The following is a 15,047-nucleotide window of genomic DNA, read 5'->3' as shown; positions in this document are numbered from 1 at the left end:
ATCCTCGCGGTGTAGAAGAACAGACTACTCAGTGAACACTTGTTGTTAAGGCAGCAGGTAATTTTAGTTGTCAGAACACACAGCAGGGGGAAATGCTAGTTAAAACTGGACAAAATAAACATGTAATCCAAGTTCTCAGATGAGTATAGGACAGTCAAATTTCTTGTCTCTGCTAAAATGAGTCGAGACACATGGGGTTCGCTTGAAATTGAACTGGCTCCCTATATTTACTACTGTATTATACGTGGCAAATGAGTAGCTGGGAGCGTGTCAGAGAACCCTGCTGTATTTCTCTGTTCCTGTGCTAATTTCTCAGGTGACATGAGGCCACCTCTGCGCCAGCAAGCCCTTGGGAAGCCACAGCCCATCGCTGACAGAACTCTGCTTTCACTTCCCATCTATGCTGACATAAAATGACAGAAACATTGTCAAGTCCAAAAGTAGCAACACGATTACATTTTCATCTAAAATTTGCAATATTTTAAATGAATCTTTTTCTTTGTAGCTGTTTTTTTTTTTCCTGTAGAAGTGTTACTTGTTTGAAGTGAACTTTACAGTTCTCAGTCATTTCAGACGCTTCAAGGAAATAACCTGAAAGATCCCTTTATTGCCTTTTCCAAAAAGATACACGCTTTCAGTAAGCTAAAAACCAAACATGCTGACACATTTTCAGTAAGAAGATTAAAAAATTAATTTTGACAAATATTCCCAAATGTTCTTTCTATCTCCATCTCAGGATCCATTTAACATTGCAACAGCCTTAGGACTCACACTGTATAATGTCTTTTACATTGCCAAAGCAGATAAGTAAAATGCTGTCTGCAACCTGTCAGATTTTGCAGAACTAGTGCCATTTGCTATCAGACAAATGATATAAAACAACTGTTTTATTGTACTTATCTGTCGCTGAAAAAAATCAACTCAATCCAGTATTTCCATGTTCAACTCTACTCTGGAAACAATGAAAAAGAGCTCCTGGTCTGAGTACTTCATTCCTCCTCAATTGCATATAGAGACTTCTGCTTCAAAGACAACAATCATCTGAATGATTAATTTGTCTACTAATCTTCAGTAGAGATTTAGATTTGCAATGAGCAAAAAACCATAAAATGGTAAGTCTTAGTTAAATTTCTTCCATTGGCAACGCTCTTGCCCCTCAGTAGCATAAGCAGGAACTGCAACCAAACACTTCTGAAAATTCTGATTTATCAGCCAAGCTATTTTCCTACTAGAAAAAAATAATATATTCCAATACGTGTAAGCAGTGACAGCTTTAAAGCCCTATCCACAATTCCAAATCTCCAACAATGACCAACTGTCTGGCAATCACTTGTATTCAGACTCCAGAATCAAGAAACTACTGCAGTTTTTTCCAGTCAAAGAAGAAAACAGACACATGGACCATGGTCCTACCTGTGGGTCTGAGAGTCGAGAAAGGTCAGGGTACAGGTAGAACTTTATTCCTTCAGAAGCGCCTGGTAACGTTACTCCACGAATCAGAAGAATCATCAACATGATATAGGGGAATGTGGCTGTTACATATACAACCTAGCAAGAAGAAGGAAACATTAGAAAAATACTTTCTTCCAACTGCAACAAAACCACCTCATTTCAACATCCAGTTTACCATTAGATAGAAATCAAATCCTTTTCTGGAGGAAAAGTGCTTTCGATACCCTTGGTCGTGCAGGTGATTTCTGTCCTTCAAACATACTCCCTTCTAAAATATTTATGTCTTGTAGGAAAGGTCAATACCTTTTCATAGAGAGACTGGGAAGTTCTTTAAGTAGGTTATTTCCTCTCTCTTTGTGCCAGGCGCCCAGACACTATACTACAGTGTACCTGTACACCATACCACAGACTATTCCAAACACAGATACAGGGAAACTGACTCATAATAGCAACTAATTAATTGCATTATATGTATTATGTAACGACATGCAGAATGAATTCTCAGCCAACCAGTAATTACTAAACCAGCATCTCATAAAGCTGCTTTGCCTGCATGTCTGTGTTTGAGGAATGAACATTTCATCAAGCCTAAAGGTTAAATGCTATGTATATCTCCTTGAGATTTACTCTAGTTACCTTATCTTGCAAAGCACCTTCATGCAAAAGTTCTGAAGTGTTCAAGCCCAGCAATTTCTATTTTCACACATATGGCCACCATTTTTTTCAGAAATCAGTTTGCTCTGTGCATGGAGGACAACTCAACTTTTCTGGAAACCTGCAAGAAGTGGTGTTTTCCAAAGGAAAAACTGAGCAGAATTGATCCCATTTTACAATCACAGACCTGAGAGCAGTATATAGCTATTCAAACTTGGAGATGGATTAAATGATAAATTCCATGTCAGTGTAAGTATTTCCTTTAAATAGTAACATACCTTAAACTTAACACTCCATAATTCTGTATAGCCATTTCTGCCTGTACAAAGTAGGTATAAAATATCCCAAAATGAGATAATACTCTTACACATTTGCCTTGCACAAGTCAAGATTACTTAACAAGATGCAAGAATGGGGAAAATCACTTGGTGAAAAATATAACCTGTATAGCACCCAAAAATATGCATTTTAAATTCAAAAGTTCATTACCTGTCTCATGCCTATGTAAATGAGAGATACACCAGAGAATGCACCCATGAAAGGATCCTCAAACACATTTTCATGACTAATGAACGGAATTGTGATTTTCAGACTGTGCTGAGTATTTAACCCCAAACATGAAACGATCTCATGTGTGCCGCAGCTGGTACACTCAGAAATGGAGGAACGTAAAATCACATGGCAGATTTTGAATATGTCCAACTGCCCAAGACATATTTAGACACTTTGCTCTCACTGATCTTAACAGGAGGTAAACACCTATGTATCTTTTAGGTGTCTTACCCCTTTTGAAAACACAAGCCATGACTTTCCCAGAAAATGGAGATAACCATTATATTCCTATAGGTCTCAGAAGCCTGAATTGATGAATTCATAGGTCAATAAAATGCAAAATGGAAAGCTTTATCCCAGTGTTTACATTTATTATCATTGACTATTAGTGGAAATGCAAACTGACACGGCTGGCTGAATTCAAACAGACCTTGTCTCAAAGAGACTGCTCTCCACATTGAAGTTTCAAATAAAAATGGATCATCAGTTAACAAGACGTACAAAAGAACAACATGGAATGGACATGGTCCTGCTCTGTGGGTGGAAAGGACAGAGGAACCAGCAACTGGTTCTCATGTTTCTGTATTTAATTCTTTACCAGCTATTTTTCACTACTTGTTTTAAATCAATAGCTGCATTTAACAGAGGATCATCAACAAACATATAAATTTGATGAAGTGGAAGGTATTGCACCTGGATATATGTTATAACATTAAAGAATAACATTTCATTGCATCGTGCTTCATTAACTATACGGGTGTGCAGCCCGCTGTCTTGTGCTTCCTGCCACTGCCTTGAAACATTTCACATCAGCAAACAGATTGCAATTTTATAGAGGCAGATTTCTTTCCAGGTTCCTTTGGGTGTATTTCCCCACTCAGCTCCATCAAGGAAGAGCTGAAACCACTCATCTCCATGCCCAGGAGAGGTCAGGTCAAGGTAGCCTTGTACAGTAGGCTGTGACCCCACAGCAGCCGTCCAGGCTTGCAGAGTTATACTTGACAGTCTTCTGTTTGCTTTTCCGAATGCCTTCCACAGCCCACCCATACCTATTAGCATTATTGCAAGTACTAGAACTACAACATTTAGCACATTTTTTACCATGAGGATAGTTGTGCTGCAGCTTTGGAGGAGTAAGGACTCTCCTTCCTCTCCAGTTACTATGCAGAAAGAGGATATAAATAGAGCTCAATTGGCTCAGTATTTCTGGCAATAAATACTACTGCAGATACCCAGAACAATAATGAAAGAGATATCAAGGAAGCATGTGTGGGAAAGATACACTCTTCCCAAGCCAACTGACATTGTTGACAATTTATGGGTGATTAGTGCTCATACATCTAATGAGGTTGCCAAAACCACATGCTCCTCTTGTACTGCAGTAGGTTCGTGTACTGTGTTCAGAAAGGGGAGAGAAGGCCACCATTTGTGGGTGGTGTTCCAGTGTCCCAGTATGATAAGCCACTAGATTCCATTGCATCCAGTGCATCGGTTGCTCGTTGTATCACGTTCCTCAAGAGCTCATGAGGTGAGGGAGGATGCGGCATTTTAGAAATCAAATGCCATTATTAGTATCATCATCACATCTGTAGGCATTAAAAGTTTCCTGAATTGTTTTCTTTTCTTTCAACACATCAAACCTCTCTGAATATAAATGCGAACACAACTGTTTCTAATTACACTGCATCCTGTTTTAATTGACTTTAATTGCTTGGTATGTTAATTTGCATTCCAATGCTCAAAATGCTTTTTTTAAACCCTTGTCAGAGCAATGCCAGTATTTACGCAGTTGGAAACAAAATAAAAATTTCTGGCATGCTCGTTTTTGCACCAAGTTCTCCTATTACTATAAAACTGAAAGACAAATTTAAAAAGATATTTAGACATAGAAAAATGTGGAAATGCACCTACTTGGATATCTAACAGCTCTTAGCATGCTTAGGTGCTTACCTGAAAGTACATTAGGACCAAAGATCCTGAGAATAGATACTTCATTGACTGTCATGAATTTGAAGTACCAAAGTATCGGAAGTAAGTTTAGTACCAAGTATTGGAACTTTAAATACCAAAACCTTAAGAGACTTAGACGTTTATATTGCTCAAGGTTAGTTATAAAGATAGACCTAAGTATCTATGCAATGATTTCATGAGTAAGACACCATAAAGATCTTGAGACCTGGACTAGTTGCCAGTTTGCATCTTCTCATACCTAAGTATCTTTGAAGCACAAATACGGTGCACAGGTTCAAATTTGGCTACTGGGGCTGGTGAACTTCTTGTCATAAATGAAAAGGCGCTTTTCTGAACATTCTGTCCAGATTGTGCCACAGAGGTTCAAGCGAAGGTGACTTGGCTTGTGAGGAAAGGCAGATGAAATACATGATAAATCTGTTGAGAACCAGGAAGAAGCCCTGCACGCAATGAACTGAGCCACTCACCCACAGAAATCTAAAAGCCTAAAAATAGATTTCTCTGGCTCCAGCTACTACAGAACACACCAGCCTGATGTTCACACACTACCTCACAGCAGCTTCTTAGTAGGGTGAGTCAGGAATAGGATAGTAGTGAACTTTAATCCTTCACTTGGCTCTCACTGAAAACATAACTGAACTTGAATTCAATGAGAAAAATAGAACTTCCTGAGCCAAGGAAGTTGAAAGAATTCTTTCCTGCAAGGTGCGATGTTTGAGCTTATTTGCACTATAATGATCTGATTGCATTTTATAAATGGAATAAAGTGTTTAATTTCACTCAGTGCTTCAGAAAGTTGCTGGCTTGCTAATCCCCTTCCCCCAAAGTCCTCTATCTATTGCTCCATTACCTATAAACACAAGTAGCATCAATGCAAAAATTGCCAGCAATTTGCCTGAGCTCACTATTAGAAGAGTTGTACAGAATAAGACCCAACCCCATGCGCTGCTCATCCTTATCTTCCATTTAGTGTTTTCAGCCTATTGGTTAGTCATCTAGCCTATTTATTTCGTGACCACCAAGAACTAGATTGACACCACCTTTTTTTGTTAAGAGTAGACTGCTGAGCGATCTTCAGATCTCAGTGACATACAAGGTTTGCCCTCACAGGACAAATAAAAGAAAATTATGCCCAAACTGCTGTACATTCCTGGGTGGAAAAACAACCTGCCCAACCCAAGTGATGCGACAGGGAAAAGAGTAATTTTTATTCTGCTTTGCAGTGTTGATGCAGAAGGGCATATATTATCTTACCACCGGCTGGCAGCTCTAGTGTCTTTGTAGACACACCCAGGCATTACCAATTTGGGCACGATTTCCATCAAAATTTTAAAAAGACTTCTACATGCCATAGTTAACCCAGACATCATGGCTCCACTAATATTTTTCCAGTTTCACAAATTCCAACTTCCTAGATGTTAACAGCAGATGGTAACACTATAAAAGATTTTCTTTTGCAACCACCGTGGTATATTGTGAAATTTTCCATGTAGCACTGTTTGAAAAAGAATCTTTTGCTGATATGACACTATGGACATATAAATTTACAACATTAATTTGATTTACAAAAAAAACTGCATGAAACAGTATAAAGGAACAACAGCTGATTCAGAAGTTTTTTAAACTTTATGTCAAAAGGGGGGGAAAGTCATCTAGATCTGCCTACATTTTAAAGCTAAAATTTCGTATGCAGAAAAATAAACTAAACCAAAACCCGCACAAAACAGCAGACGAGTGGATTTGTATGATGTATGATTAGGAGGGTGTGGGGGAGATAGAATCAGCAAAATGCCTGATTTTTCTACTTGCTCTGTGTATTTTGTTGATTTAGTCAGCATCATCTTCTGTTTGTCTTGATTGTTTATCCACAGAGGGAAATAATCTTGTGAACGGCCCTTAACCAGATTGCTTACAAACTGCAGAATTTCTTCTAAGCTACTAATAGATCACATGTGAGTGCAGCCAGCTTCACTTCTAGTGGAAAGAAGTTCAAAAACCAACAGGTAAGAATATTTAATGAGATTTGAGACCTCAGAAATAAGTATGAAAGAGGAAAAATTCACTGGGAATGCAGGATGAGCTAGAAAATAGGAGCCGGGAGAGGACACTTAATGAAGGTATGTAAGAACCTTGTTAAATGCACAGTGATCACAAGAAGCAGAAGTTTGTACATAACACAAAAACAGCAGAAAGGAATGAGCACTTCTAACACCACATCGCACTGAGGTCATTGGCTGGGACACAGAAAAATATCTACCAGAGCCGTGCAAATCCTTATTTTTATCCATGTTGTGGTGAAAGCAATAAATAAATAAATGTCTGAATCAAGCTGAAACAGTTTTCTTTACAACGAAATAAAAGCTCAACTCCAAAGTTTATTTTGAGTCAATACAAAAAAAAAATTACATTCTATTCCATTTTGGTTTGGCATTCTTTTTATCAAATGGGTGGAAGGGAGATCTCTCTCAACTGAAAAATGCTTTAACAAGCCAAAGTCATTATTTATAAGCTTCACTTCAATATTAAAAAAAGGGTGAAAAATGTTTCCTATTTTTTTCAAGAAGAATTACTCTTTACATTGAGTCTGACTTTATGAACTTTTCAGCACTTCCCAAATTACATTTCAACAACATACTCTGTGTTCAAAAAACTGCCTACCAGTGATCAAAAGTTCCAAAAGGAAGGGGAGGAAAAACATGGTTGAAGTTTCCAATCAGTGCTGAGGACCCTAGTGCTCTAATAGCCTCTACCAGGCCAATCCAGGAATACAGCTAAAATCGGGAAGCAATGAAAAAGTACCAAAGGCAGACAATATCGATGCACTGCAGCAGCTCACATCCCCGGCTGAAGTGAGTGAACAATTCACTTAGATGATGAGCTCCCCATAAGTATTCCTTAAGCAGCATCAAGTTTTCTAAATACGTGTTACTTGAAATTATTTCCCAGCTAATTACCACAGCTGGTTTTGTTTCCAGACTGCCCAGGCCCATTGAAATCAAGGTCTGATTTCCACTAAAACTGCTGTTCAAGCTTGTTGGTTATTTCGATAGGGTTTACAGGCCTCCTATTTAATTGAAAAAACCATGCTGCCTAGATCAAATACAAAGCTAGATTTCCATTTATTTGTGTAAAATTTCCCTAGTTTAACACATTCATTTGTTAGACTCCCAAGAGAAAGCCAACAGAAATGATCACAAATACAGCCTGAGAGATTTCGAGACAAATATATTGCAATGTAGCTTTATCTACACCACGGAGCTGGTGCACTTCACACCGCACCCCCAGCAACACCCCAATTCCTTGGTTACCCCTACTTCTCAGCTGGGTGTTCTAACACAATGAGAGGGTGCACAACTCCCCACATCTCCTTCCGAAAAGAACTTTGCTGTGTGAGTAGAAGAGAGCTTCGGTGATTCTCCAGAGACTGCCCAATCCATACAACCAGAAAACACAGATTAAGAAGTGCTTCTTCGAACAGAATTTCCACTCTCTGCAGATATAATCAGTAAAGCCCGATCATGGGGAACAGAACACACAAAAGTGCATATATAACATGTAGAAGCAGTTAATTTTATTGTGAGGACCTGCATTTAAGCACTAATTAATGGTAACTGCAGATAACCAGATTCTTTCTTGAACTGACCGTATGTATGCACAGCTTAATTATGACCTAATCACTTACAAAGGATGTGCCAACAGCTTCTTAAAAAAAGTAGGACTGATCGTAATAGATGGGCTGGATCCTGAAAGAATGGATTAGGCTTCTCCTACACTTACCAACTGCCTGAGTGTCCTCAGAGGAGTTATGTTGATAAAAAAAGTGAAGGCTGCAACAATTTTAAACAGTAACATGCCTGTGTGCTGTCCATTTGTTAGAAACTCTACTGTCACATTGTTAATATATTGTTAATACACTGCCAATGAAAAAATTCCAACAGTTGTAGAAACAGCATGCCCAAAATAATTCTGTGAAGCAAGAGGAGGTCTGTAGTGTAATTTTCAAGTGGAGAAAGCTGCAGAAAACCTTCAGCAAAATGAGCCCTACAATCTGGCAAGTAGATACAGCTCTACCAGTATAAATACAAAAGAAACAATCTTGATGATAAAATCAGGGTATTATTGTCCCTAGTACCTATAGGGTGTGGTGGTGGAGGTTTGTTTTATTTAAGGTTTTTGTTTTGGGTGTTCGTTTTTTTTTTTTACCGTGAAGAGGCTATTGATTTAAATTCATTATTTTATCTCCTCCATAAATGGGCCAGCTTTGAACTAGAATGGCAAATGAAAGAATGGTATCCTTTAACTATGAATATGTAGAATAATAATGTAAATTTGTTGGGTTTGTTAACATTCAAATGCACAAAGTGGAAGAGCTGCCCTGTGACTGCGGGTAGGGAGAGGAGGACGGATATGGAGGAAGCAAACTTCTTGGCTAAGCTCATCACTGCAAGCAGAAGTGTTTATGTAGAGCTCACATCAAGCAGGGAATTTGCAGAGCCACAAATATCTCAAAATCAAAGTCTGCTATTTAATCAAGTAAAAGTCAACTTTAAAAATCAATCAGGAACAATTTTAAATATAAATTAGGACTAATTAATCAACTGAGGGATTTTTTTCCATTTTGAAAAGGTCTTTAAAAAGTTCAAGCTTTTATAAATCAAAGCTGTTCCTTTATAGAACCTTCCAGGATTTTCAGACTTCTGAATGCCATGTAGTTTGCCCCTATACACAACAAGCCAGATATTGGTGTTAGTTACATATATGCATAGAAACCTCAATTTTGCTTAAAAAACATTTAATATGGGATGACTATTCCTGATATAGAATAATCCCATTTCTACGAAAATAATTTACAGCAGGTCAGAATTATCCCACACTAGGACTTTTACTTCCAGTTTTGTTACTGCGTTTACACTGGCAGAAATGGGGGACTAATAAGGTGCTAAATGAACTCGATTTCTTAGCTACTCTAGACATGCCTTCCAGTTCTCACTGAAGGTACCAGGTCAGTAAGTTCTGACAGATTCTAAAAATGTTTAATGTGTAAAGCAGATAAAGATGCCATTCCCTATGGTTACTACATCTGTTATAATGCAGTTAGTCGTATCTTTATTTTACCTAAAGGCTGATTACACTGTAACTTCCCTACTAAACAGCCTCTAAATCCAGCCCCTAAATCACCTCAAGGCTGAGTTGTAGGACACTGATCTGACACAGTGTGCTGCAACTTCACCACGTTTTTGAGCTGAGTTTCAGTCTGAGAAGAAGAGGTAGTACAATGCACAAGAAAAATGAGAGGAATCGCACAATAAAGACATTGGGCTGGAAGATGGTGTGACTTAAAAGTATGTTACTACCACAGATTTATTTTTCTGTCTTAGGCAAATGCTTTGATATCTCTGCTCTCCCTTCATCCCTTCGGTTCAACAGAGATCTCTGTCTTGTATGCGGACATAAAGGCAAGCTCTTTGGGGAATAGAGGCATCTTACTGTCTTCATCCGAGGCTCAGTACACTGAGATTCTAACCTCAGTGAGGCACTCCAGGAACAAGTGACATACAAACCAAACCACAAAAATACTTACTGACCTCAACTACAGTTACTTATCTCAGATAGCAATGAGCACATTTTATACCCACAGGAAATAACTCAAAAAAGTTATTAATACAGTTAATTCTTTGTGTCATACAGTTATAGCACTATTTTATGCTTCCTACATATGACAAAATCAGGCTTATGCTGGATGTTTTGATGTTTTTTCTTTTTCTTTTTTAACCACAGAAATTTTTCAATTGCCCAGCAGCAGCAGAAGTGAATAGCAGGTGCACGGCAGCCAACTTTCTTCTCGGGGATGTGTTTTAGTTACCAGCATAGCACCAGCAGCCGCCTGAAGCCGCCTTTGTTGCTCGTGTAGCAATTTATTCCATTAAGCTTTCCCATTCTTAAGACTGAGTTTGGATTCAATCCATGTTAGTTGACACCGGGGTGGTATACAGAATTAAAGTTTGTAAATCTCACAAGAACAGCCTTGTAAACAAAACTTCTGCTACAAAGACATCTTTACGTTGTACATAAAGCCAAAAATCTGGCCTACACTAACTGAAGAAACTAAAGAGACTGCCTTCCCCCTGGCAGAAACTTGATATAACACTAACCTTTGCATACAGTGCCATGGGGATGGACTCCTATAAACTGCCTTGTAAATTGCTAAGAATGAGCCAATCTTGAAGCTATATAGATTAGTACTAGCTGAGGAAAAACTACCTATGTGAGAACATATCTATTCTACTTCAGCTGAAGAAAAATGAAATTGAAGCACCACGAAGAGAGTCAGTGCTATAAACGGATACCAAATCTCATGCTTCTGTATTTGAGTTGAGGGATCAAGGAGATACCTCGTATGCTCTTGCTGAATAAAATGTGCAAGTAATAGGCCAAATAAATAAACTAGGATCCAACAAAAGCAGTATCTAAAGGGATTTCTGTACACACATACAGAGACTAGGACACGGGCAACCACATAAACATTTTTGTAAAGCACAGCTTCATAAAATCTCAACAGTTATAAATCACAGATACAAGCACTGTGTCATGTACCTAAAGGAATAATGTTTTTTTGGGTGGAGGATAAGACAACTGGTAAGGAAGGACAAGTTCTGTCAAAGGAGAAGTGAAATATAAAGAGGTCATATAGGCACAAATGACTGAAATGACTGCATTTCTAAAGACTTTTTTTTATAGGCTCAGTGTATTTATTTTTGATAATGAGTCAAAGTGTTTGGTAACCTCAATGGAAAAAATAAACCTGTATGTGTTACCTTGAGCCAATCAGTACATTTGTCCTGCGGAGCAGAAGTGCCTCATTGTTCATCTGTGCCTTCTAGCTTTACCTTTAGTTTTTCAGCAAATCTCACTGGATTACCACAGCAAGTATCACAGCTGGCTTTCTGCCCTCTGCCTCCCTCATCCCACCCTGCTTTTTCATACATTACGGTTGACAGAGTGATTTCTCTGCCCAAAACCTCTCATATCTGTGTGTGCCCTGAGCTGCCCCTCAGTGCACTGAAACACACTTTTGACTTGCTTGGGCTGTGGACCAGGGCTTAGATCCAGTCTAAGTAAGTATTTATATAAAAGTGGATCTCTGCTGTTATGGTGCAGCTGGGAAGGTATGAAATCATGAAGATACCATTCTGATTTAAGTTTACTCTTTTGTACTTTCCCCAGCTGCCAAACAGAAGTTTGGGAAAAACACTCAAGAGAAGCACAAAAGCCTCCTTTTTAAACAAATCCGAGGTGTCCTTAAATGCTCAGTGCACAGGAGAGCGAAAAAAATATCGCAGTAGCTGTTTTAAAACCTCACACAGAGGAGGCGGATAGCAGGAACTCTGCATGCATCTCATGAATGTTCTACTTTCCCCCTTTGAATACAGAGATCAGTCTTGGACAGAGTGTTAAAGCCTCGCCATGAAGGGCTATTCTTTGCTATTACTTTAGGGTAAAACAAAAGACACTTCAGGAGATACAATCATTGCTGCCTAGTTCCTTTCCCTGGGCTCCTACAATGGGCCCCAGTTCTTTTTTTTTTTTTTTTCCTTCCACACATCTTTCTCTTATTTTTCCCTTCTGTCCTTTTACTTTTTCTTTCTGCCTCACTGAATCCATTAAGGCCTTTATATAGCCTGCTATTGAGAAATAAATTTTCTTTGGGACTAGTGACTGAGTCTTAACTGCTGGCAAGCAAGGCTTAACTCCTGATGGGAGGGCAGAGAAAATGATGGGTAAAAGGTATGAAAAGTCCATCTCTGAATTTGGGGTCTTCAAGCACACCGGATACCTTGCAGTGCCTTACTGGTTATCAGCTCAAGGAAAAGGAAGATCCTAACCCTAGCAGTTTTTCCACTTCTTCCATGCATTAGTCAAGATACACTGATTATCTTTCTGCTCATATTTTCAACCAGATCAATACACTCTTCTCAATTATTTTCCTTGGCTTAGGTCCATATGCCAGTCCTTTTTGCACAATTGTAAATTAGAAGGCACTCTGACACGAACAGAGATGCACTGCTATGAAAGAGATGAGAGGTGTAAAATCGGGTCCTCTCGATTAACACAGCCAGAAACATAAGCCAATAGTCTGCCAATAGTGTTAGAAGCTACTTCAAAGACAGTAAAGCTAGATGCAAACCGGGTACACTGCAGTCCCAGAATCAGAACAGACCTGCAACACAAGCTGAAAAACCTACCACTCTGGGGTGATAAACTAGGTCTTATATGCGGAGACCTGTCTGAGGACAGAGAAAGAAAATCAACACATGGCCCTATCTAGCATAAGAAAAGAGGGCTGCAGACAAACAGTCCAGCTTAAGCAGGTGTAGGCAGGTGGGCATAGAAGCTGCTGGCCCTCCCTGCCTTTCTCGTGGTGGGAAGCTCTGTGGGGTCAGTCTTGCCATGGGGACACATTCTAACATTGGTGGCCTCAGCAGACGATTTGCAAAATCTAAGGCTTGGAATGAAGGGGAAAAGCCTTCAAACCTTGAAGTTCTGAGAAGCTGCTACATAAAATTTAAAACATCTCAACTACAGCAGCGGGGTGGGATGGGGGAGGTGAATAATAATTTACAATTAGTATGCCGTCTATTGTCTCCAGCCTGGATAATGAAGTTATCTGTGGGGATGAATAGTGAAACATCCCTAAATCATCCTGTGCTCCCCAGCTATGCAAATTCAGGTGGAGGAGGGAGCATGACGATAAAAAGAGAGGTGAGGGGGAAATGTGTAGAGTTCAACAGTGAGAGATGACACTGCACTCAGTCAGCCAGAGCCTGATGCTTACATTTTGCATTTTGAAATGCTCACACAAATTCTGGGGTTTTCCTTAACAGAAAAATGAAAAATAAAATGTAACCAATAGTTAAGTGCAGTTGCAGACTTCTTTTTTTTTTCCTAGTAACGCATAGCGAGGAGTTTGATATGTTGAAATAAACTCTCAACAGCTCAAACATCTACTTTGCATTAACCTATTCAGGCCTATCAGAACTGCAGCCTGGGACGGAAGATCTTCAGAAGTGCTACACAGTGAATAAAACAGGGCTCTACACCTTCAGTTAAATCTTGCTAAAATGTGGATGCTAATTAAGTATATTTTAATATATTTCATTGGCCTTCTTTTTATTCATTATAAATGGTCTTACTGTTTTCGGTGATTGCTTCCTGCCCATCACATTGACAGATTAACAATAATGTCAAAAGTACTTACCAAGCCCTTTTTCTACTATTAATAGGTCTATGTCAAGACGCCCCAGACAAACGGGCTGTACCTTACTGTTTGCTCTTATCTCTGCTCTCTTAACACGAAGAATTAATATAGACTTCCACAAAATTTCTTGAAAATTCACACTTAAATGGCCCTTCACTGCGTTCAGCTCAGCAAACCCAACCAAACAGTGGAACTAATTAAGAAGTAAACAGCAGTGCAGCACTGGGAAGGACAACAGTCATGCAGTTACTACATGAATTTCACTACGTCCAGCTTAACACCCTCATATTGATTGCAACTATCAAATGCGCTTAGTAGCCTTTATAAGACCCTTCACAGAATCATAGAATGGTTTGGGTTGGAAGGGACCTTAAAGATTATCTGGTTCCAACCCCCCCACCCTGGGCAAGGACACCTCCCACTAGATGAGAGTGCTCAAAGCCCCATCCAGCCTGGTCTTGAACACTCCAGGGATGGGGCAGCCACAGCTTCTCTGGGCAACCTGGGCCAGGGTCTCACCACCTTCACCATAAAAAATTACTTCCTTATATGTAGTCTGAATCTAGCTTCCTCTAGTTTAAAACCATTATCCCTCATCCTATCACAACAGGCCCTGTCTTTCTTTAAGCCCCCTTCAAGTATTGAAAGGCCACAATAAGGTCTCCCTCAAGACTTCTGCAGGCTGAAAAAACCCAATTCTCTCAGCCTGTCCTCACAGAAGAGGTGCTCCAGCCCTCGGGTCATCTTCACCGCTCTCCTCTGGACCCACTCCAAAGGTCCATATCCTTCTTATGTTGTCCTTCTTCTCTGGGTACAGAGGTGGATGCAGTACTCCAGGTGGGGTGTCACCAGAGTGGTAGAGGGGTAGAATCACCTCCCTCGACCTGATGGCCCTGCTGCTTTTGATACAGCTCAATGGTTGTATGGTTGACTTTCTGGACTGTGAGCACACACTGACAGCTCATGTTGAGCTTCTCATCAACTAACACCCCCAAGTCCTTCTCCTCAGGGCTGCTCTCAATCCATTCTCCACCTAACGTCTGTTTGTGCCTGGGATTGCTCTGACCCATGTGCAGGACCCTGCACTTGGCCATGTTGAACTTCATGAGGTTCATACGGGCCCACCTCTCAAGCCTGTCCAGGTCCCTCTGGACAGCATCCC

General features: G+C 39.7%; 1 protein-coding gene across 1 annotated transcript in view; it reads right to left on the bottom strand.

The window, feature by feature from the left end:
- SLC6A11 (solute carrier family 6 member 11) overlaps window positions 1–15,047 on the bottom strand; it is a 100,652-nt gene that overhangs the window by 48,268 nt on the left and 37,337 nt on the right. Inside the window, exon 6 of the mRNA XM_074152726.1 lies at window positions 1,414–1,548. Coding sequence (XP_074008827.1) covers window positions 1,414–1,548 — 135 coding nt within the window. The remainder of the gene's footprint in view (window positions 1–1,413; window positions 1,549–15,047) is intronic.

The sequence above is a fragment of the Numenius arquata genome, chromosome 8 (genome assembly GCF_964106895.1).
Source record: "Numenius arquata chromosome 8, bNumArq3.hap1.1, whole genome shotgun sequence".
Taxonomy (NCBI): domain Eukaryota; kingdom Metazoa; phylum Chordata; class Aves; order Charadriiformes; family Scolopacidae; genus Numenius; species Numenius arquata.
The sequence above is the reverse complement of the archived record's forward strand: the minus strand, read 5'-3'. Positions and strand labels throughout refer to the sequence as shown.